Here is a 25,113-nt window from a genome sequence, read left to right as displayed (position 1 = left end):
CCTGTTGAGCTCGAGTCCAAGTACTAAAGCCTATGGTAACAACCATTCATAGCCTGCTAGACTGAGAAGGGCCAATTTATACATACTTTCAGCCTTTACCCCATGTTCATATTACCCCGAATTCCATGTACAGGCTACGCCCACGTAACTTGAGGGTGCATGACATTCCTAGAATAACAGTCTGTATGTTGTTTCGGACGGCGAAACCGCGTCACCTGGGGCTGTGTCAATGAACACGAATTAGATTTTCTCGTTTGTGTATTTATTTATTTCAGCTAAATTCCGTGCGAGTGAATGTTATTCCCTTCCTCGGTTTTTTTTTTTGGTGCAATGTTTTATGAATTCAGTGAGGACGAATTTCCGTTTACCGGTCGGCGGTAACACGGCGTTGGTCTGTGCTCAAACTTTGGTCAATAACCTTTCTCGTGGAACCCAAAGTAAATATTTTGTAAAGCAGATTACATTGGTTCCCGCTCATCTTTTTCACCAGACTCATTTTCAGATAACTTCAACGGATTACTCAAGCAAGATTGACCATTGTAAATATGTATGCTAACATTTCCGTGCAAGCAAAAATGTGACGGGAGAGCGTTTTGCTCTCATATTTGACACAAACGGAAACATTTAATTTGAAACTACTTTCAGGGTTTGTTAAACTGCACCCCTTGTTCTCTGGTCTGCAACACTCACCAGTGCCTCTCCGTTTTCCCTTCCTTGGTTTGTCTTACCAAAATGCAACATCTCGCATTTAATTGAATTAAACTCCATGTGCCATTCCTTTACCACTGGCTCACTTGATCAAAATCACGTCGTAATCTTAGATAACCTTCCTCGCTCTTCATTATACTTCCAATTTAAGTGTCAAGCGCTATTGAGCCTCGTACTTCCTGGAACCAGCAATTCGATACCGGGGCACCGTCCGGGTCCTGTGAGCTGATCAGGTTCTCTCGGAGAGGAGGACATCCGCCTGCGGCGTCGACGCGCCGCGTGCGTGGGCCGGCGTCTGTGTTTCCTGCACCAGAGCTTACTCTATGTAAATAATCGGACGCCTCTTTGAATCATGAATGTGGTGATATTTTTCCTTATACGAGGTCGTTGGAAGTCTCAAGGGCGAGGGAAGCAGAGTGTATCAAGATGTTTAACTCAGACAAAAAGATAGCAGAAAATTATCTGAAGGTTTACCCCGGTCGGTGGGAATATGGGGTTCTTAAATTCAAATCAACAGCAATTATATGAATAACAGCAAAGGCTTGAGGGCCGCGATACCAATTCCTGCTCCGAATTCATACGATACCATGCATTGTCATAGATATATGCTAACTACTGTTCAGTTTGGAAAAAAAACAAGAATGGTTCTAATCTTATTTTGCTGTGCGTACTTCTGTAGCTGATATTCCAATTACTGATGACTGGCAATTTGGAGTTGCGGTGACGATAATTCACGTAGAAGATGGCGAATCCTTGGAATTCCATTTGACGGAGAACCATGGAAGTTCAGTCATTACATTTATTCAATACAGAGATCAATATATTTCCAGATATTAATTGACTAAGTGCCACATTGAGCAGGAAATGGCTTTGAGATAGTTAATAAATGGTGGAGCGGGGTCTAAGAGCCGGTCTACTCCCGTTTCTATTGCTAATTTTTCATGCCCAATCCTCCAGCGCCTTTCCGAGTAACACACTGTCTGATCCACCTGGGTCCATCCTCCCAGGGTTACACAATAACCAAACGACATGACTCAATCCTCGCGGGCTCATAACCTGTTTTCTCAGATACACACACTGCGTGATTTTTCTGTTCCCAACTTTATTAGGTTATACACATTATGTGATGACTCGCGTCCATCAAACCCAGGTCATATGCAGCCGGCGGGGCATCGCCACCCACTGGCCAATGCTACAGCAAGGAAGAAGACGTAACGAGGCAGAAAAGTATTTCTTTAGATGTAACTTGCTTTGGATATGCAAGAAAATGAAGACCTTATTCAAATGTCACACATGTTTACTTTGCTTTTAATTGAATCTATGTTTCGGGGACCATCCACATGTGAATAGAGACCTTATCTTTGGAATCTCTTTCGGTCTCTGTTTCATTATTCTCCTCCCACCTCTCTCTCTCTCTCTCTCTCTCTCTCTCTCTCTCTCTCTCTCTCTCTCTCTCTCCCTCTCTCTCTCTCTATCTTTCTCCCTCTCCCTCTGTCTCAATTTCTGTCTCTTCCCTCTCAACTTCTCTCTCTCCGTTTCCGTTCTCTGTCTTCTCAGTACTCAGAGTTAAACAAATTGGTCAACAACCCCGACACACAAAATGCCTGTCACCAGGGCAACAGAGGAAATCCCTCGCCAAAAAAGCAAAAAAAAACAGCAAGTCAGTATTTCATCTTAAAATGTCTCAAGATACTATGTACCAAATAAACCTTGAACCTTTTAATTTTAAGGAAATGTATATCAGTTCACGTGAGGGCCTTAGACAAATTCTACCCATGGTTGCATTGTCTTTTATCGAATTTATATTGTAGTAACCAATTATAGGTCAAAAGACAAACATTATAATACTATCTTTCAGTCTCAGAATAATTCTACATAACCATGCAGAGAGCATCACTCCCCTCACTCTCTTTCTCTCTCTCCCTCTCCTCACTTTTTCTATATCTACCTGTCTATCTATCTATTTACCTGTCGATCTATCTATGTCTATCTATCTATCTACTTATCTATCTATCTATCTATCTATCTATCTATCTATCTATCTATCTATCTATCTATCTATCTATCTATCTATCTATCTATCTATCTATCTATCTATCTATCTATCTATCTATCTATCTATCTATCTATCTATCTATCTATCTATCTATCTATCTATCTATCTATCTATCTATCTATCTATCTGTCTGTCTGTCTATCTAACTATCGACTGTCCATTGCCCTCCAGAGGTGCTGCATGAAACGCTGAGTTCCTCTGGCAGCTCGGCCTTTTCTCCGGTGAGGAGTGGCTTGTCATAATTGCACTGTACTGCTGCAGTAAAGCCCATGCAGGGCACTCCGGAGTCACTCGCAGTGCATGGGTGCTGCTCCCAGTGTGAGGCGCTCATGGTAGTTGGTTCAGTACATTGGCACTTTTCCGCTAGAGCGGGGCGCTCTAAACTGCTGTCATGACAGGTCACAGATTCTTCACAAATGAGGCACAAGTCGCACATTAAGACAAGAACTAACAACGGTTTATTGATTTCACCATCGTAATTGTAAATTAAACAAAGAGAAACATACTAACGTGTGAGGAAATTAAGCTCTTCAGAGTTCAGTTCCAAACAGGCATAATTAACAGTAATGTGATAATGAGTGGCAGGTTGAATAATCAGCAGTTTATCACCGTCACGCTTCATCACGGCGAAAGCCGATTATAAATTTACAATTCGGGGAAGTGTCCGATGTCGTTGCAGATCCGGGGTGAAATTACCGTCATTAAATCGACAGGCTGCTTTATGAACTGGAGTAAAAATTCCAACCACAATGTCCTCATTAACGTGGCCAAAAAGGTTATTTCCCGGGATAATCCCACCCACGGGACACCAAATTCGATTATAGTGTCCCAGACAGAGGCTTGTCCTGTACTTTTCCTGTCCGTGTAATTCCTCAGCGCCACACGAGGGGGTATTCAGCGCTGGATAAACGGAAGAAGCAGCATCGTGTGGTCGATCCACGTCGCAGCAAGACTACTACTGACCTCACAACGGGCGGGGCCGCGCAGCTGGTATCTCTTAAAATCGTTAGGATTTAAACCGGAGCGTGTTCATTTAAAGGCGAGGGAGGGAAATCGGCCACAATTATTCCCATCCCGAGAACACTGATCTTTAAAAACTGAGAGGTTCACCAGGTCATTCTGAGTCCTGGTCTGGTTTCTTGCAGTGACTTCAGATTATTCTTTGTATCTGAACTGAACTGATTCCCGCCCAGCCTGAAACAGATTGAAGAATAAAGAGGACATGAACAGATTACACAACAGTGTCAATAACAGAGGATAGTGGTGAAAATTTCAACAACATTTGCAGGCAATTATCTCCAGAAAAGGCCGCAGATCCACTCATAACTTGTCATTTTAAACATTAACACAAACACTCACACCAGCCGCCCCAGACTCGGGAGCTTCTCTATGAGGCGACGGAGAGAGGAGGCAGATCGGTCTGTGAAGGAGTTTGATCCCAGGTCCAGCTCCGTCAGTGAGCTGTGCTTGCAAAGAGCGGAGACGAGATCTTCTGTGCAAGAATCTGTGAGACGGCTTCTGTATAGCCTGGAGATCAGACAAAGTGAATGTGAGGGACACAGATACAAGAGACGGTGCAAACTCCCAGTGTTTACCAACAACACTATTACTGATCGTACTCATGTTCACTGTCAGACACCCGGTGATTTTAAACACAATCTGGCACAGTCTGGTACTTACAAGAGTTTCTGTATTTTACACTCCGTCTTCTGCAGAGCTGCAGAAATCAGCCTCATTCCCAAATCCTCCAGTTCATTACCACCCAGGTCCAACTCAGTCAGTGAGCGGTTTGTACTGAGAGTGGTGGCGAAATCCTCGGCAGAAGAATCTGTGAAACTGTTCCAGCCCAGACTGGAGATCAGAGAGAGAAGGGGTGAAGGACACAGAAAGACATAAGACGGTGCAAATCCCCAGTGTTTATCAGTAAAACGATTACTGATCACATTAATGGTCAGTGTCAGACCACTCAGTGACTGTAAACACAATCTCTCACAGTCTGGGACTTACCGCAGTTTCTGTATTTTACAATTTGGGATCCTCAGAGCCGCAGACACCAGTTTCATGCCTGAATCTCCCAGTTTATTATCACGTAGGTTCAGCTCCGTTAGCGAGCAGTTTGTATTGAGAGCGGAAGCAAGATCTTCGGCACAAGAATCTGTGAGACCGTTCCTGTCCACCCTGGAGATCAGAGAGAGTGAGGGTGAAGGACACAGAGAGATTGTAGACGGTGCAAATCTCCAGTGTTTATCAGTAGCACAATTAACCTTCAGTGTCCGACACTGAGTGAATGTAAAATGATTTCTCACAGTCTGTTACTTACCACAGTATCTGTATTTTACAGTCCGGTTTCCTCAGAGATGCAGACACCAGTTTCATTCCCGAATCTCCCAGGTCATTATAACCCAATCTAAACAAAAAGAGTCAAAGATCAACTGGTTCCAATCCTGGTTCTGATATCACTCCTCTCACTCGAATATTTCACAAAATTGATTGCTAATTGTTTGGGAAATCAATCACAAAATTGATTGCTAATTGTTTGGAAAATTAGCAATCAGATGTCCCCTCAGTGTCAATGACCCTCAGTTCGCCGAATTCGCCGAATGTCAATGATTTATTTGATGTGCTATCACTGTGAACCCTTCAAACATTTCTAATTACCCGCTCGTTAAAATTATTTCCCTGATGAATGCCATCGTGTGTGTTTTGGGGGAGGGATGAGGGAACACCTCCATTTACGCTGCACTTGGCGGGGTTGTGGCACACAAACATTCCGAGGGTATAAGATCCCAACATACTCAGAGTTGGGAGGCCCCACACTTACGTAAAGCACTCCGACGCTCGGTGAGGAGCATCGCACACCTGAGGTGTAGGCACCCCCACTCTCGGAGGACGGATCCCGACAGCACATACGGGACGCACACATTCCATTAATGTGGGGGGGGGTGAGATTCCCACCACAAAGGGGAGCCTAAAGCAGCCCCAAAAGATGAGAGTTGGGTAGGTACCTGCCATCGGGGGAATCATCGCCCACAGAAGGGAGGCACACACCCAAACACAGAGGGAAGCATCCCAACATACAAAAGAGGAACCCCCCATCCCAGCGGACGGACGCAAAAGGTTACGCATACAGAGGGTGAAGGAGCAGCCCAGACACACACACGGAGGGCACACACCACACAGATGGGGAAGCTTCCCACGGACTCTGAGGGAGAAGAACTCTAAGACTTTCAGAGGGGGTGGCAGCAGCACATGGGGGAATCATCTCCACACGCACAGGGATCTTTCATTCACACATGGACGCCCACGGCGGCAGCGCACGGCGGAGGGGAAACTTCGATCGCAGAACAGAGAGTGGAACCTAGGGGATGAAAAAGAACATCCACTTGTGGGTGAGGCACCATCTAGCCAACCCCACCACATAGAGCGGAGAAGCCCTGACTCACAGCAGGGAGAGGCCGCCCTCACTAAGTTAATGATCATACAAGTTTACAGCATTTCAACGCAAACAAACCCGAAATATTCTATCCCATTTGGAATCCAAATATTAATTCCTCTAGTGGGCGTACCTGACTCTAGCCACCCCTGCTCCAGCACCCACATCAGTACCCCACTCTGGCAGGGAAACATTCTTCTGCAAGTCCCATCTAAATCTGCTGGTGCTTTGCAGTAAAACTTTGCCCCCCTGTTATGTACACGGCTGCTGCTGGGGAAAAAAAACTTTAGTTTCCTCCGGTACGAACCCTGTAGATATCCCAGTAAATTTGTTCACCTCTATCAGCTCTCCCCCTCCCTTCAGTCTCTCCCGCCCCGAGGAAGACAAGCCCAGTTTTATTCAGTCTCTCTTCAATGTTAAAATGCTTCATCCCCGTCGTTGTCCTGGTGAATCTTCTCAGCAGCCTCTCTCTTTCAATCATATCCTTCCTATGGTGCTTTGACCATAACTGCACACCGCACCTCTGCTGCGTTCTAGCTAATGGTTCATATGTTTTGCATCATAAGCTCGCAGTCCTCGTTAATGAAAACAAGCATCCTTCATGTTTTGCTAATCTACTTTTTCAACATGTGCTCAAGGGTCCTGGGGCATGCGACCCAATTCAGAGCAACAACAACATGGAACAGTTTACTGGACCATCAAACTCCAACGTCCCTGTCAGACCTGATGATGACATTTTATTTTCCCCTGAATTCCTGTCAACTCCCATCAGATTCTGCTTCTCATCTGCATGTCAGAGTGAAATGTACGGCAGTTAATGATGCAACCTTCCAACAGAATGTGGGAGCCAACCGAAGTCCTCAAAGGTAAGGAAGTGGTGACAAGGAGAATGTGGAAACACCACGCAGAGAGGCACAGTGTTCCGGATCGAACTCCGGTCGCTGGAGCTGTGAGGCAGCAGCTCTGCCAGCCGAACCACTGTGCTGTCCCTGCTTTGATATTTACAAGTGTGGACTCATTTGCATATCCATGCCCCATTAGTTCTCTCAGAACAGGATCCAATTCTTCAACCTACACATCATCTGTAACCAATCCGAGAGGTTGCGGGATAGATTACTCCAGCCATACCCTTGCACAGAGAGAAGGGATGATAGGGAATTCCCGGGTTCACGACCCAGCGTTTCCCGCTGTGTGTTGGCCCTCCCAGTGTGTGTAAGTTTTCCCGGGATAAAAGGCACAACACTGTCCCTTGGAACTGCTGACAGATTTCAGCTCCTAATTATCACTGACTGTCGGCCTAGACTATAAACATGGGTCTGAAGAGAGCTGCCTGCTGGGTGAAGGGATGTTGGGTGGATTGCAGAGTGTGTGATGGGCTGTGATATTATAGAATATACAACAGTACAGCACATGAACAGCCTCTTCGGCGTATGATGTCTTCATGACCATGATGCTAATTTAAACTTCATAGCTGCCTGCACGCGGACTGTATCCCCCAATCCATTGCCTGTTGATTTGTCTGCTTTACTCCCTCCAAAACGCTATCGTATCTCCAGCCAGAACTTCATTTGGCGACCCGTTTCAGGCACCTACGACTCCATGTAAAAATAAAAGGTCATGTAAATCAGTTCTGAGCCTTCATCTCAAAAAAAACATACCCTCAAATTATAGATTCCTTTTTTATGGGAAGAAGACTTAACCATCCAACGTATCTAGGTCCCGTATGATCTAATAAGGTATATGTAGTCATTCCTCAGCCTCATTCGCTCGCGAGAAACATCCGCAAATTATCAATTCTCTCCTTATAACTCAGGTCCTCCTGTCCGTGAACATCCACGTAAATCTTGTCAGAACCCTCTCCAAACTTAATCACGCTTCCGATCGCCTGACAACCAGACTTGCACACGATACTCCAAGCGTGGTCTCATCTACCTCTTTTACAACTGTAAAATACCGTCCCAATTCGACGAGACAATTTGAGCCAAACCGTTTCTACTTTTTCATACTGAAACAACAAAGTTGAGACAAATTTATAATTCAGATACAATTTAACAGTTACCTCAAATCCTGGCATTTGTGCAGCCCGGGAGCAAGCCGCTGGATTCCTTCACACTGAATGTTACAGCCCCACAGATCGAGGTGTTTTATTGTATCACAGAAGCCAATGACATGAGACAGGACCGCGCAGTCAATCGGGGTCAGTCGCAATTCATTCAATGAAAGTGTTTCCACAGATCCCAGTGCAGCCTGAGCCAGTCCACGGTTCTGAGACTCAAACAAGTAGTGAAAAGTGTTCAGGAGGCTCCTTTTACCGATTTCACTCTCTGCGTTTCCAATCTGGCGTTTGACCTCCTCTTTCATCCAGTCAATCACTCGGCAGATTGTTTGATGAGGAAATGTACCTAGAAACTCCTCCAGGCCCCGAGATGACCCTGCAGAGGAGAGACCAGCAACAAAACGGAGAAATACCTCAAACCGTCCATCTGTCGTGCTGTGGGCTTCAGTGAGGAGTTTCTGAATGCCCCTGGGATCTTGAGTCAGGATTTGTGCGAGTGCGGCTACAAACTCTTGGATGGTGAGGTGTGGGAATGTGTACACCACGCTCCGGGCAGAATGCTCTCTTTCCAAAAGTTCCATCAGGAATCCGGACAAGAACTGGCAAGGCTGCAGATTGTAGTTGATCAAATCTCCATCTGTAAACACAATCTTCTTCTTGGACACTCCTGTGAAAGCCATCTGACCAACCCTCAGTAACACATCACGGGGGCTTTCAATCTCACGGCCGTGGTTTTTCAGGATGTTGTAAATATAGTGGGAATACAGTTGGGTGATGGTCTTGGGAACTCGCTGTGGATCCCTGTGTCTTTGTGTAAAGAAGGGGCCCAGTGCCAGACCAAGGATCCAGCAGTAGGATGGGTTGTAGCTCATGGTGTACAGGATCTCGTTCTCCTCCACGTGTTTGAAAACAGCTGCTGCCACCGTCTGATCTTCAAAATACCTGTGGAAATATTCCTTCCGTTCCTCACCGACAAATCCCAGGATTTCAGCCCAGACACTGATCTCTGCCTTTTCCAATAAATGTAATGCAGTGGGGCGGGTGGTCACCAGCACTGAACACCCTGGGAGAAGCTTGTGCTGGATTAAACTGTACACAATGTCAGATACTTCACACCAACACTCGGGATCTGGGCACACGTGCTGAGGTTTTTTGTCTCTCCGACTGTCAGCAAAATCGATTGTGGTCTTGAATTCATCCAAACCATCGAATATAAAAAGCAATCCCTCTGGGTTCTTCCAGATCTCTCCCAGGATATTCTCAAAGTCAGGATACTCATGTTGAATCAGCTCCTTCAGGTTTGTTCGACAATTAATGGTGTTTAAATCCCGGAATTTGAAACTGAAGACAAACTGGAAGTGTTGGTATATTTTCCCCGTGGCCCAGTCATAGACAATCTTTTGCACCATGGTTGTTTTCCCGATCCCCGGGACTCCGGCCACTGCTGCCGAACTCCCAGATATAAATTTACTCCGGGAAAAGCTGCTCTGAAACAACTGATCAGTCCGGATTTTTTCTAGCTCTCCCCGGAGATGTTTCTCTCTCCACTCCTCATGGTCTCTGCCTCTTGCCAGAAGCTCATGTTCCACAAGTCTCCGATCTCGAACAGTAGAAATGACAGTGAGCTCAGCGTATCGATCAACCAGCTGGAAAACCTTCACCTTCTCCCTCATCAGGATCGTGTTCACTCTCAGTGTTTCAGTTTCTGCCCTCAGCGTGTCCTTGTATTTCTGTTGAACATCTTCCATGAGAACAGACAAAATATGGCCAAATGTTAGATTTTCACTCAAAAAATAACTCGAAATCTCCAACTTCATGCTGAGTTTTTTGGATTACTCGGATTAATTTAGTACTTCCATGGATGTTAGTGCAGAGCCTGATACTCTTTTCAAACACTCTGCACTAAGCAATGACCAAGAAATTATCAGGTCCTCAGTTTCTTCCATTACTTGAGCGGTGAATCTGAGCATTCCCCCCATACTTCATTATATCCAACCCGCCCTCAAGTAGACACCATCTATTCCAACTACAGCTGTCATTTTTCTTATCGACCAATCTTTCAGAACGCCTGTGTACATCTGGTCTGTAAGGATGAAGCGAAGGGCATTGGGATTTCTAGCTAAAGAACCGATTGTGAATTCACTGCTGTTGCATCAACAGAAGAACAGGATGTGCAAGAAGTAGTCATCAGCTCTGGACACATGCGTGGCGAGAGAATTTGGATTGAAATTTCAGGTCGTTGAACCTTCCTTGTAAATAGAATTTACAAAACCATAACGTCTTCAGTTGCAGACTGAGAATATGTGTGATAGGGTGGAGAGCAAAATATCCCCAATTATGCACATAGTGAACGCTGGGAACGGGTGCTGAAAGTTTGTCGGTTGCTGTTGATCTATCTAGCCATGAGATGGTGAGTGTGTATCACAAAGGCGAAGAGAAAGAAAGATGAATGACGTGTCGGAAATAAGAGACAAACCAACAGTCATGCAGTTTCTGGGAATATATGAGAACATAGCTGAATTAAGACTGTCGACCATTCATCAGAAGTGAAAATATGATACAGGTTGACGAGGGTGCTTATATAGAACTGTTATGTTCAATATTGAGCTCACAAGGCTGTGAGATGCGTTGCTGGAAAATAAGATGCAGTTCCTCGAGTTCACTGGGCTTTGCCTGAACAGCGCGGAGGACAAAGTCAGAGAGATCATAATTGTAGTGGGCTGGAGAATTAAAGTGTAAGGTCACTGAAAGCTCAGAGTCATCCTTGTCAACTTAACGGAGGTGGACGGGGGTGTCATGTTGCAACGCCGTCAGCTCGTCTGTGTTTAGTTTCCCCAGTGCAGACAAGGCCAAATGATGAGCACCCGATGCAATGCACTGAATTGAAATAAGTGCGAGTGAACTACTGCGTCACCAGGACGTATGTGTCTCCCTTCGTGGTGGGAAGATAAATGAACTGGAAAGATACTTTGAAAAGGCATGTTCATGTTGAAAGTTGAAGAGAGACACAAGGATATACAGGGTGTATAATCTCCACGGACTGGTAAAAGGGGCGACGAGATATGTCTGGTGTTGGTATCACGTATGGTGGTGGCTGTGGCTTCAGGCGGGGTACTTTGTGCATTGGGGAAGGGGGAATCTGAGAAATGGACTGTATCACTACGAGGTTTGTTTACATGGATTTTCAGTGCACAGGTACAGGAAATCACAATTAATGGAACATTTCCATTGGATGTTCCACGTGAATCTCAGCAGGGGTCCTGATTTCGTATACTGCCCATTGCAAGACCCGTCATCTTCCACCTCCGTAATATCGTCTTCCTCTTGCTAGTTCCTGGGTCTTAAACCGCCTGTTCGTTTAATTATTTCACGATGGACTGCTCTAATCTATTATTTTTTTCTCCTTTCCTCATGCTTCATCAACTTGAGCTTTTACTCAACGGTGATGCCCGCCCCCAACTCTCAACCTCCCGTCCAGTCAACAACCCCACACTCGCCTCTCTCTGCTGGAATCGTTCCTGCATAGTCTTCATTTTATAATGCTAATTCCTATTCGTAAACCATTGCAGTACCTCAAGGGCTCCCTGTCTCCATAAACTTCTCCAGCCAGACACCTCTCATCGTCCCTGCGCTCCATCATTTCAGCCGTTCTGCTCATCCTTTGGCAACCGTGTCTTTCAGAATTCAAGTATCTAACCTTAAATTCCCTACAATTCTCTGCACCTTCCCAGACTCGACTTTTCTGAGTCATTTCATCCCCAAATCTCCCCGCCGCCTTTATTGCCCACTGTTGTATCCGGAACTTGGAGACACGGGCAACTACAGATGCTGGAATCTGGAGAAAAAATAAAACAATATGCTGGAGGAACTCAAGCCAGTCAGGCAGCATCTGTGGAGGAAAATGGACGGTTCGCATCTGGACTGGAATTAGGGGAAATAGTCACTATGAAATGTGAAGGAAAGGGATGGATCAAGAGCTAGAAAGTAATAGGTGGATCGAAGTGAGGAGGGTGAAAGGCAGACGGAACAAGGATGAGTGGAAATAGTGACAGAGTCTGGGAGGTGATAGGTGGAGACAACAAAGGGATGAACATGATGGACTCAGATAGGAGACGAAGGTGGAATATGGTATTAAACAAGGGAGGTAGGTGGTACTGATGGGATCAGTGGAGCAGGAGACCAGCAGGATGTCTGTGTGAGTGATGGGGCATTAAAGGAGCAATTTACCCCTATGTTCCTTTTAGCTCTCTTCCTGATCTACCCAGTACATTCTGCACTCCCCGCCTTCGTTAGTTAATACTGTTCCTAACCCTCTTCTATCAGGTTTCATCATGTTCAGCCCTTTGTTGCCTCAGCCTGTCACCTCCCAGCGTCTGACACTATTTCCACCTATCCTTCCTCCATCTGTCTAGCACCGCTGCTCGCGTGGATCCACCTGTCACTTGCTACCCTCTTGTTTCACTCCTTCCGTTCACCCGTTTTTAAACTGGCTATCTCCCCTCTATCATTCAGTCTACATGAAGAGTTTCGTCCCGAAACGCCGACTGTCCGTATCCAGAACATGCTCTGGGAAGAGGTGGAATGTGAAAAGACAAGGGATAAATTCCTCGATCAGGACCGGGAGAATTTATGTGAAACCCTTATGCAAATCTATGGTCGGTGGATCACAACAACGATTCCTGTCAAACTCAAGCTACCGAGAGGAATCAGGAAAGAGTCGTACGTTATTGGGAATTTATCTGAGGGAAATGTAAGAAGTTGCAATATACTTGTTTGACCAAGAGTCTGGCAATCGATTCGAATGTATTGGAATTTTATGACTGGAATTTCCAACATTAGTGGAAGAAGTAAGCTCAGAATTCCCAAAATATTGATAAACATTTGAACACGAGGAGCAAGAAGGGACAGACGAATTTTCGTCCTTCTCCAAAGGGTCACTGAACTGGAGTTGAACACCAAGTCCTGACAGTAAAGGAATGTAACAAACGGGATCACGGGAAATGTACGTGTTTCCATGGAGAACGAGGAAGTGGTGGGTGTTGGCTTGGCTCATATCCCACAGAGAAAGTTTCAGTTGGACCACATGGTCTTTTCGAGGACCCAGGTATCTCTTTGCTGAATACAGTTTCTGAAATTCCAAATAATACTCTAACATTTCTGTACATTTACTAACATCTTCTGGAACCTAAGACAATGTGCACCCCTGTCAACTAACGGCCAGATGAGTTGATATAACGTAGTGTAATATTTTCAGTGTATGCCCGATATTATATGAATTATAACTTGGATCAAGGAGAGATCCGCTGCTAATCCCAATGATGTTCCTACCGATTCCATAGCAGTTTATTCTGCCAACTTCGGAACAAACGGCTGGAGTCTCTCATTTATTCTAAGAAGTAACTGCTTTTAATTACGTGTCAGTCATTTCATTACTCACTTTTCAGTCGAATGGGTAATTCAGATAAATCTCGGGCGATGCTCATATATTTATGTGGATCAGGACCTGCTTAAATTAACGAGATTTCATGAATTCGCATCTGGAAAATACAGTTAAATCTAGCGTGTTTCAATGTGATTTGGATTTTATTGTGTTGTGTCACACTTTACCTAGTTCCTGGATTTCTTTCAGTATTTTATCCAACTTTGGTAATTCATTCCGCATTTTCACAAAAGATTCCCACATCACCCTCCAGGCCCGGGAGCCTTTCCCGTTCACCAGACTGAGGAAGAGTGTGGAACTCTCTGTCCGTTTTCCCTTCTCCGCTAGCTCGGTGACTTTCTGTTAAAAAAGACAATAAAACATTTTTGTCCCTGAAAGTTACCTCACAGATGGATAGGGTAGTTAAGAAAGCTTATGGGGTGTTATCTTTCATAAGTCGAGGGATCGAGTTTAGGTGCCGCGAGGTAATGATGCAGCTCTATAAAACTCTGGTTAAACCACATTTAGAGTACTGTGTCCAGTTCTAATCGCCTCATTATAGAAAGGATGTGGAAATTTTAGAAAGGGTGCAGAGGAGATTTATCAGGATGCTGCCTTTAGAGAGTATGTATTATGAGGAGAGACCAAGGGAGCTCGGGCTTTACTCTTTGGAGAGAAGGAGGATGAGAGGACACATGATAGATGTACACAAAATATTAAGAGGAATAGATAGGGTGGACAGCCAGCGCCTCTTTCCCAGGGCACCAATGCTCAATGCAAGAGGGCATGGCTTTAAAGTAATGGGTGGGAAGTTCAATGGAGATATCAGAGGAAGGAGTTTTACCCAGAGAGTGGTTGGGGCATGAAATGTACTGCCTGGGGTGGTGGTGGAAGCAGGTACATTGGTCAAATTCATAGGATTTCTGGATAAGCATATGGAGGAATTTAAAATAGAGGGATATGTGGGACGAAGGGGTTGGATAGTCTTAGGCGAGGTTTAAAGGTTGGCACAACATGGTGGGCCGAAGGGCCTGTATTGTGCTGTACTATGTTCTATGTATAGACTGAGACAGTAAGAATGAGGATGAAAATATTTGCAGAGTGACCAGACTTCCTGTTTTTCTTTGTGCCTTTTCTGGCAGGAAACACGGGAAAGCCCCATGGACACCTAGAAGGGTCCTGATTCTCTCTGAACCCCTGTACACTTCCAGCATTTTTCTGAAACAGTGTGAAACGCTACACACATTTGGCAGGGTCTAAGACCAGAGAACCCCACACACGCCTGGCAGGGTCCTAATATCCCTGAAGCGACACAGTAAGAATGAGGATGAAAATATTTGCAGAGTGACCAGACTTCCTGTTTTTCTTTGTGCCTTTTCTGGCAGGAAACACGGGAAAGCCCCATGGACACCTAGAAGGGTCCTGATTCTCTCTGAACCCCTGTACACTTCCAGAATTTTTCTGAAACAGTGTGAAACGCTACACACATTTGGCAGGGTCTAAGACCAGAGAACCCCACACACGCCTGGCAGGGTCCTAATATCCCTGAAGCAGGGTTCCAACAAACTCTGAATCCATGTACTTTCCACGAATGGCCTTGGTACATTGTGGAACTCAATGTGGAAGCCATAGCAAGGGTGCAGAAGAGATTTACAAGGATATTGCCTGGATTGGGGAGCATGCTTTATGAAAACAGGTTGAGTGAACTCGGCCTTTTCTCCTTGGAGCGACGGAGGATGAGAGGTGACCTGATAGAGGTGTATATGGTGATGAGGCATTGATTGTGAGGATAGCCAGAGGCTTTTTCCCAGGGCTCAAATGGTTGCCAAAAGAGGACACAGGTTTAAGGTGCTGGGGAGTAGGTACAGAGATGTTAGGGGGAAGGTCTTTTTGTCTCAGAGAGTGTTGATAGCGTGGAATGGGTTGCAGGCAACGGTGGTGGAGGTGGATACGATAGGGTATTTTAGGAGACTATTGGATAGGTACATGGGGCTTAAAAAATAGAGGGCTCTGTTAATCCTAGTAATTTCTAATGTAGGGATATGTTCAGCACGACTTTGTGGGCCGAAGGGCCTGTATTGTGCTGTGGGTTTTATACGTTTTTAAGCTTTAACCCCATACAGTCCTGACCGGGCTCTGCCACACTGTAATACTTCGTAAGCCCTTGGCTTGCTTGTGACACACTGTGAATCCTGATCCACCGTTCAACAGGTTCTAACAGACTGTAAAATTCTGGATTCAGTCATTAGCAGCCAAACAGCAACGAAGTTTGCACATTAGCGTGTTGTTGTCGCAAAGTGTGATATCACTGCCACAGATATAATCTAACGGGTTTTCTGTCCTTCAACCGCATCATATTATTGACACTCCTGTATAAAATTTAGATAGTGCAGGTCATGGAAATCAAAAATAAAATCACGAAGTATGGAAAGGAGGTCGGGCATTATCTACGGAGAGAGAACAAAGATTTAGATTTGAGGTCTTTCGACATGGTACACTAATTTATCTTCGAAGGTTTAGTTCATAAAACACCAGCAGCTGGTACAGCGCCAGTGACTCAAATGGGACAAAGTTTTACTGTAAGAAAAAACATTCAGAAAACAGATCTCAGCAACATCCACTGATTTAATCAGAGACACCGACCAATTGCAAGGATGAAATATCCAACCAAAGATGCCAGACATTTCCCTTTGACATTTCCCTTCAGCAGAACTGACTTCCATCGACATCGTGTATAATCCAGCGATAAACATTCCAAGGAGATTCCCAGATGAGATATCAGGTAGAACAGCCCACAGAGAAACTAAGGTAAATAAGCACACGGCACCAAGAACTGAAAAGAAGACGGTTCGGGCAGTGAATGTTAGAGCTGGTAAACAGCTGAATTCTTGGTGGTGGTATTGAAGGTATTCAGCATAAGCGGATTCAGGGTACAGGCGTTCCCAGTGGCACGAACATGCTCTTTACCTCATCTTTCAGATGTGGATCCCACACTAAAGGCCAGCATTCACTCGCTAACCCTAATCCTCCCTTGAGAGGTTGGTGGTGCGACAGTATCTTGAGCACCGACAACTCCTTCTGGTGAAGATCGACCACAAAATTATGGAGTGTGTGGTATGTCAGGAGTTTTCAGAATCAAATCCCAGAGTTAATGAAGCAATTATGATATACTTCCAGGTTCGTCTTAACGGAGACGTGGAGGGAAGCCTGAAGGTGGCCCTGTCCTCAAGTGCCTGATCTTTATGGGTAAAACAGGCTGCAGATTTGGGAGATGCTGTCACAGTAGCAAATAACTGCAATGCGTATTATAGACGGTGCATACTGCACACATGGTATGATGGAGTAAATGAATGAATGTTTAAGCTGCTAGCTGAGCTGCCAATTAAGCCACCTGGGTTAACCTGGATGCTGTTGAGATTTTCAGGTGGCCCTGGACCTGCACTCGACCAGGCAACGGAAAGCAGTCATCATGGAAAGACTGGTGTCAGGAAGTGAGTCGCTTGCCACAAAACAACTATCTGACCTGTTCGTACAGTGACAATATGGGTGACAGGTTCAGTTGAACCTCTGGTAACCCCTGACCACCGGGGAATTGAAAGGCGGTACATGCCGAAGGGAGGTGTTTAGATTCTCTCTCTTGATTGATAAGGTTATTATTTGTTATTTATGTCGTTAGATGCTGTTTTCCCACTTAGCTTGTGTCTAAACGTTAGAGACAACACAACTTTCGGCACACAAACCATCATCAGTCAACATCCCCATTCCTGACCTTATGATGGAAGGAAGTTCATTGATAAAGCAGCTGGGGATTGTTGGGTCTTGCACACCACTGGCGGAAGTCCTGCAGTGATGTCGCGGAGCAGGGATGATCGATCTCAAAGAATAGTTAATTTCAAATACCAAGGAAGAGCCTTTCCAGACAAGAATAGGGGGGGAAGAAATAACAGACTGAATGTGTGTACTTTTCTGATATTGTTCTGCAAACAGTAAACTACACTTCGGATTCGCTCCAGGAGATTATAGCCAAGGAGAGGATTTGTGAATTGGAGTTACATACCAGTAAAGTTGAACAAATGAAGTGAAGCCTCCAAATAGTGAAATTGCAGGCAAAAACGCCGTTCAAAAATCATTTCTATTATTTGGTCAGAGACCTCTAGCTGAAGTCTGGCTGATATATAAAAGGACATCGCTGATCAGATCAGAGCCGTGCACGGAATTACTCACTGGTGTGTCTGTGGTTAATTTCCAAATATCGTTCACGGCTGGATGTGACAATACCGAGACCTCTGATGTTTGAAAGGATTCTGCAGGGTGACCTCTGCTGATTTGCCGTGGGCTTATATGACTCTGGTGCTGGGGAAGTCAGTCGAACATTCTACAATTTAAAGCTGTTGAACGCAATCGTGAAATTTCTTTGACCACAGGCTAACAATGATGGGGCGTGGGGGAGTTCACATGCAGCAAAGTTCGTGGGATTAGCAGGTCTACTCCCACTGAACCTGGTGGGCTTGGATAGGATCTGCAACATATCTGATGCCCCCTGCTATTTTCACCGTTTCCAATTTCCTTCTCTTAAAATGCTCATTTATCCATTGGACAAAATCCAATTTCCCTTCCATTTAACATCAGGATGGTTTGATAGCCCTCCGCATCTTCCTTGTGCAAAGGCCCAACTTGTTCCCCTCCATCAACACACTCAATTGTCTGGTTGAGTTTGTTTTCACATCGAATAATTTCTCCTTCAACTCCAGGCACTTTCTCCAGGTCAAAGTTGCAGCCGTGGGCACTTACACGGTTTCAACCTATGCCTGTCTTCTGTGGTATATGTGGAACAGTCTTTGTTTCAATCCCACACAGGCCCAATCCCTCAACTCTTTGTCTGTTACATTGATATCTGCACTGGCACTGCTTTCTCCTCTCATGTAGAGCTCAACAGTTTCATCATTTGCGCTACTAATGTCAAACCTGCTGTCATCCTCACATGCTCAATCCCTCACTCTTCCTTTCCGTTTATGAATATCTTTATCCATCTCAAGAGAGAAGTTAGCTGCTAACACGCATTACAAGCCTACCGACTCCTATGCCTACAATCACCTCGACTACCCTTAGTCCCACCCCGTCTCCTGAAAGGACTCTATTTCATTCTCCCAGTTCCTTCATTTCTATCGTACTTGCTCCAATGATAATATGTCCTTTGCAGATGCATCCTGAAAGTCTTTCTTTTTCTTGAACGCTGACTTTCCCTTTCCCATAGTTAACAAAGTCCTTGACCGCATCTTCTCCATTTTAAGCTGCTCCTCTCTCACTGTCTCTCCTCCAGGGAAGCTCAGGAATCGAGGTCTCATGGTCTTTGCCTTCCACATCCACCAGACTTCGCATTCAACAGATCATTTCCCACAAGTTCAGCCAGCTACAAATAGACACACATTCCCCTCTCCTCTCATTTTAGCAGTTCGCAGAGACACGAATTGTGGGCTCGTGGGTAGGGAAGTGTGGGCTCACTGGTCCACACTTCCATTCCCACCAACCAACCCTTGTTTAAGACACTTTGCCTTTGCAACATTTATCCTTTCACTGCTTCCCTTCCTACCATCCAGGGAGCGAAACAGAACCTCCAGGTTAAGTAGCACTTCCCATAATCTGGGGTGTTTCATTCAATGTTAACAAAGCAGTCACCTCTGCATTGGCACCCGTGTTCAGTCTACAAAAGTGACATTGAGCTTTCATTTGCCTGCCACCTGAATTCTCCATCCTGCATCTAATCTGACCGAACGGATTGTGGCCTCCTGTAATGGTACAATGATGTACAACGCAAGTTTGAGTAACATCCGTCTGGGCACGTTGCAGCCTTCTGGACTCGATACTGAATTCCGAAATGTTAGGAAACTTGACCTCTGTCTTTTTTCAGTCGTACATTTATGATGCTGGCTCTTCATATTTCTTATACTCCTTACCCCAGCTTTCTATTTTTTTATTTGGGAGTAGAGGACATGCCCAGCTTGATTTTCCGGGCATGTCTTCGTGATCTGCATTTCGCAACTCCTACATTCGTTCATCTACCCTTTTCGCTTTATTTACTCCCATTCACTCATTGACGGGATAACCTTATTTGCTGCTTATCTCCATGGTCATCCCGGCTTTACCCAATCAGAGATATCCCCTCCCTGCAGCTTTACCAGCTTCTTTTCTCCGCTTCCCAGTTCCAACAAAGGGTCTTCGACCTGAAACATTAGCTATGCTTCCCTTCCCAATGATGTTATCTGACCTGCGGAGTATTTTCTGATCTTCTGTTTTTATTTTAGATTCCCAACACGTGCAGTTTATTTTCTTTTTCCATTTAAATGACAATCATAAAGTTACATGTTCTTTTCCGTTCAGTGAACTAAACTGAATATGGCCAAACATCCTGATGGTAATTAAACTGGATTATTAATCGTGGCAATGTTCATCGGCTAACTGCTCCCAATATCACTCTGCTAAAAGTGTGGTGTACTTGCCAGGAACGGGTGACTCTGAAACTGCAGTCGCCAGTGTTCCCCATCTCATAGGGTTTCGGTTGCATGCAAGATTGGCTGGAGACAAACTGGTCAGAGATTAAAACCTCTGTGTTCCACTTCTAATGTGAGAAGGTAAGTGAGACGGACCTTGGGCTCTCTTTCCTCTGATGCTGTAAGCTCTGTGACATAATGAATGGAACTCCTTGTGTTCCTCCACTCACCTCATGTTCTTCTCCACTGAAATATCCCTCCTCTCTTAGCATTCGGGTGAGTCCATCAACCCCTTCTTCAATCGCTTGTTTCAGTCTCTCCTGGTAGAATTTTGTCAGATGGGACAGTTGGTCATCGTCACATTGCGTTAAGAGCTCATCGATTGTCGAGCTAGGATCTGTGAAAACAAGGAGAGTCGAAACACCATCCCAAACAGAGAACTTGGCTCCGGCCTTCGCTCACCACCGCTCCGGACACAACCTTCATCCCTGTTTCTCGGGCCATGACACTCGCCCCTCGCGCCACCACCTTCTCCGCTGCCAGCCGCCACCACTGCCACCCAGGCCCTAAACCCTGAACCGACCTCTCGCCTGCTGGGCGCCTACTATTACCCCGCCACCACAGACCTTATCACACTACCCCGCATGCTCCTCCCCTCGCCTTCTCCCATAGAGTTTACACCCTCGCCGTCCCCATCAGTGCACTGACGCGCGCCCCTGCTCCCCCTGTCCAAACCCTTGCCCTTTCCCTGTGAAAACCCTTGCCCATCCTCTCTAACCATGATCTCTCCCACTGAGCAAATGTACAACGGGTGCATGGGGACAGATTCACCGTCTGCAGATAACAGCATCACACCGAAATACATCACTGTTCATTCAAAGATCGCTCAGCTTAAATCCTACCCAACAATGGTGTGAGAGTCCCTTCACTGGAAGGATGGCACACACTAACATTCCGCCCAGGGCAGTCAGTGAAGGGCAATAATTCTGGGCTTGTCAGTGACATAAGCCAGAAATACTCTTTCCATCTGGACGGAGACATTTCTTCCAATACACATCCCAGAAATTGTCTCTCCATCTGGACGGCTCTATTTAATCTAATACACATCCCAGAAATACTCTCTCAATCTGGAGCTGCTGCTGCCTTTCCTCTCGAACACACCCAGGATATACTGGCTTCATATGGACGGCTACATTTTCTCTTAAAGCGGAAGACACGAAGCTTCCGAGCGATAGAATCACATACCACAGATATCTGCCCATATAACAGGTACCCCGCTCTCCCTACCTCCTTAACTCTCCCCTCATCCCGACACAGAGCAGTACTACATTCCCGTGCTCCCACCCATCTCTCTCTCTCTCTCTCTCTCTCTCTCTCTCTCTCTCTCACACACACACACACACACACACACACACACACACACACACACACACACACACACAATTCTCTCTCTCCTCTGCTGCTACTCCCCCACCCCTGGGTTCTCGCTTTCCCTTCTCACTGCCTCCACCTTTCTTCCCATTCCGATGCCCCCATTCACCTGCCATTTCACCTACTTGTTTCTTGGTTGAAATTTGAAATTTCCTTTTGCATAGAGCCTCCGACATCAGTAAGCTCCTCACTCGGGCTAGTTCCAGGCTCCTGATTCCCGTCACTCACTCCGCTGGCCACTGCAAGTGGTTCGTATGCAACAAGGACATTTCCTTCAATCCGACTTCCCTGTGGCTTTTGGGTTCTTGGAACCTGATTATCTTCCTCCGATGAGCCAAATGGCAAGTATTGCCTGAAAAGATTCCGAATCCAAGCAAACTTTCCTGATGAAAAATCATGAATTGCAAGTTACAACAGGTTATTTCAGAACTGAGCAAATTATGGATTCAGACTCAGGGGCTGCAATTTGAGCCGATACCCTGGGTGAGGAGCTCCTGGAGTGTAATAATGCTGGTGGGTGTGAATTGGGCCACCTACAGGGTGATGATCTTGATAGCAGGTAACTTTACACCCACTCTCAGAGAACAGGGCAGGTTACGCGTCACAATTCTGATAAACATATGCAGTCGGCAAATCCACTGATGAACTGGGGATCTCTTCGAGAGCACTGCACGTGATGCAGGCAAATATTCCTGCTATTATATTCTACATGAAAACTCTCCCCGAGTCTTAGACTGTCTGATCCTCCGGGGTCCACCCTCTCGAGTCACAAACTGTCCGTTCTCCCCGACCCCATGGTAACCGGCACACATGCCACGGGTCCCATCTTCCCTGAGTCACGCACTCTGATTTCCCTCAATCCATCCTCTGCGGGTCACAAACCGTCTGATGCCCCTTGAATAACCTGAATTTGTTCCAATTATCCAAGATCCCGTTTATCATTGATGTTGAAGTTGTGAATGAGAAAGGTGACAACGAAAGATCCTGCCGACCTCCGATTGACCGGCAACATTCCCTCTCAGCAAAGAAGCGAGTATCTGCTATCCACATTACCAGACGGATTCTGAAACCTTCCACACACTCCCGTAATCCACAGTCTGATCTGAGCATCTCTTGCATCACTCAGAGCTTCCTAACACCCTTTGGAATTACCCAGTTCAACAACGAGCTTACAGCGAACTGAAACCGCTGGTCTCTGGTTCTGCAGTGATATTCGCCTCTGCTGCTGGGATTTAAGGTCATGTGCAACATGTAATTTGAAGATATAGAAAGCCTGCATTAAAATCCAATGCCAACATCCGTGGGTGTGAAGCTATCACACTTTGTAAAAATCTGCATCCCTCTTCTTTCAGCGACACCTACGTCGTTTGAAGAATTCCGGCCTCCCAATTTTAACAGATCTCTTTTGGTTCCATCACTTCCACTGCAAAATCTCCATTGCTGTTTTGTAAAAATTATCCTGATCTTCTTCCATATCTTTCTAAATGTTTGAAAGAACAATGTGCATTACCGGTGGGGCCAGAGATTTCTTTTCCTCACATAAAATTCTCTGGTTACCTTTAAATCTGTGCACTTATTCTCCATTTCTCTGTCAGCACAACCCCTCCATCCATCTTTTGTAGAAACTAAACAAGACGTATTTCACCTCCAGTCCTTTAACTACTCTCCTCTCCCCCTCACCTTCGCTGAGCAAGTTTGGTAACCAGCACTGCTGTTCCCTCTACTCTTTGCATATATGGAGAGAATGATCCAAGCTCAACATATAATCTCACGAGACGTGATCATCGCGAACAAGGAAGTTGCTTAATTCTGAGGGGTGGGGGGGGTTTCTCTGTACTTCTGAGGCTAATTGTGAACTGCCCACCGTGGTGAGGGGGAGCTCAGGCCGGAGAAAAAAGCCAGATTTCCACCCCAAAGAATGTGAATGAACCAGTTCATTTTACGTTTGATAGTTATATTCCCCCTATTACTGACACTAGACGTTTGCTTTCAACTGCCAGATTCTGTCAAATTACTTGATATTTTAAGTTTCAACTGCGCCAGCTGGGTTTGAGCCTGTATTAGGGGATGATTATCCGATATCACTGGACACCAACATCCTACATTAAACATTGAGTTGCCCCTTCAAATTTGTTTCCAAACACTGCATTATTTTCCTCACTGCAAACAGACATGTGTAACTGTTTTAGCCAAACCTTCTGACACCAGTGCTGACATACGCAGTGTTTTCAGGCATGGGACTGTTTATGACAACGCTCCGCTGAAGCTTCTGTGGCTTGCTCCATTGATAACAATTTCACTTTGCAAGCTGGTAGTAGCTGTCTCTCTTTCAGGGTTGTTTATTAAACTGACCCTCAACGCTACGTCCTTATCTCCAGGTGTTACACCCCGGACCTTCTCATCGGGTCTGGTGGAGACCCCGGCTCCGTTCTCTGTACATACAATAACTCTTCTCCTGTCTTTGAAAATTCGTTTTGAATGATATTTAGGTTAATTTTGTAAGTTGTGGCTGAAGTGAACGTTCAGCCCATCCAACATGGTCCTGCCACAAAATATGGTTGTTTCCCTACCACCCACATCCTTACTTGTTTTCGCAGAAACTGTCAACTATTGAGGTTTCCTGTTTCCTCCCTTCCCAGGGACACAGACGCTCCTTGCCGGACCTGTCCCGTGAAAAGAACTTAGATTATCCCGGTAACAATGGAAACACCATCAGGGTTGTTTCCCAATAAGTGTGTCTATCCTGACTTTTATCCCCAGTCCGTAGCTGCTTGTCTCCTGCTGCCAATTACTGCCTTTACCTCCCTCAAAATGTTTAATAATGGGATCTTCCGACTCTTCGTTTTCATCTCATCCTGTTTCCTGCCTCCTTCCTCTGTTCAGCCTGCTTCCTCTTCAATCTTTCAATGTGAACAGTATGTCGGAGAATCATCTCAGGGCCCGCTCTATGGATATTAATATTTTACACAATTCTGCAACACACCCTTTTTCTCTTTTGTTTCCAACCTCTCTGGATCTCCACTCCTGTTTACATCTTCATCCATGTTGGTGAGAGGCGTTCATAAATTCTGCTGTTCTGGAATGAAGAATAAGACAATGATTAAGATGAGAAAATAACACTGCCAGGTAAATTCGGACATATGATCTTATCCATGGGCCCATCCTCTGCCCGCCCTGCCCGAGTAACACACCGTTCCATCCCCTGGGCCCACACTCCCCGGGTTACACACTGTCCGATAAGCGGGTCCTATTCTCCCCGGTCACACACCGTCCGATCCTCCGGGATTCTTCCTGCTCGGCTCACACACTGTCTGATACCCCGCATTTCATCTTCCGCGGCTCACACATTGTCTGATTTCCCTCTGCTTCGTGGCATTGTCGGTGATTCCTTCACTACCAATATGTCGCCCGCATAAGATTTCCTGTTTGTTGGTGATCGAGGGGGTAGTGCGACATTTGCTGTTCTGCAAACTCATCGAACTCGCCCGAATCCCAGGACCCTATTGTTCCTGATGCTGGTTT

General features: G+C 45.6%; 2 protein-coding genes across 3 annotated transcripts in view; both read right to left on the bottom strand.

The window, feature by feature from the left end:
- Positions 1-3,225: 3,225 nt before the first annotated feature.
- Positions 3,226-24,668, bottom strand: LOC127566799 (NACHT, LRR and PYD domains-containing protein 3-like). Of its 2 annotated transcripts, XM_052009309.1 has the most exons (11): positions 24,575-24,668; positions 21,717-21,974; positions 20,391-20,557; positions 13,861-14,032; positions 13,691-13,756; positions 8,257-9,994; positions 5,085-5,171; positions 4,772-4,942; positions 4,445-4,615; positions 4,124-4,291; positions 3,226-3,958 (listed from the first exon to the last, which is right to left on the bottom strand). In XM_052009309.1, exons 1-11 carry the CDS (start codon positions 24,633-24,635, stop codon positions 3,871-3,873), a joined length of 3,147 nt encoding a protein of 1,048 aa, XP_051865269.1. In that variant the 5' UTR covers positions 24,636-24,668; the 3' UTR covers positions 3,226-3,870. The 2 variants fall into 2 exon arrangements, with proteins under 2 accessions (XP_051865269.1, XP_051865270.1); XM_052009310.1 differs by lacking the exon at positions 13,691-13,756.
- Positions 8,072-25,113, bottom strand: part of LOC127566801 (uncharacterized) — a 209,102-nt gene continuing 192,060 nt past the window's right edge. The window contains exon 2 of the mRNA XM_052009316.1: positions 8,072-8,082. The gene's annotated coding sequence lies outside the window, so the exon portion shown is untranslated. The remainder of the gene's footprint in view (positions 8,083-25,113) is intronic.

Source organism: Pristis pectinata, chromosome 45 (genome assembly GCF_009764475.1).
Source record: "Pristis pectinata isolate sPriPec2 chromosome 45, sPriPec2.1.pri, whole genome shotgun sequence".
Classification (NCBI taxonomy): domain Eukaryota; kingdom Metazoa; phylum Chordata; class Chondrichthyes; order Rhinopristiformes; family Pristidae; genus Pristis; species Pristis pectinata.
This window is presented reverse-complemented; position numbering and strand designations above follow the sequence as displayed.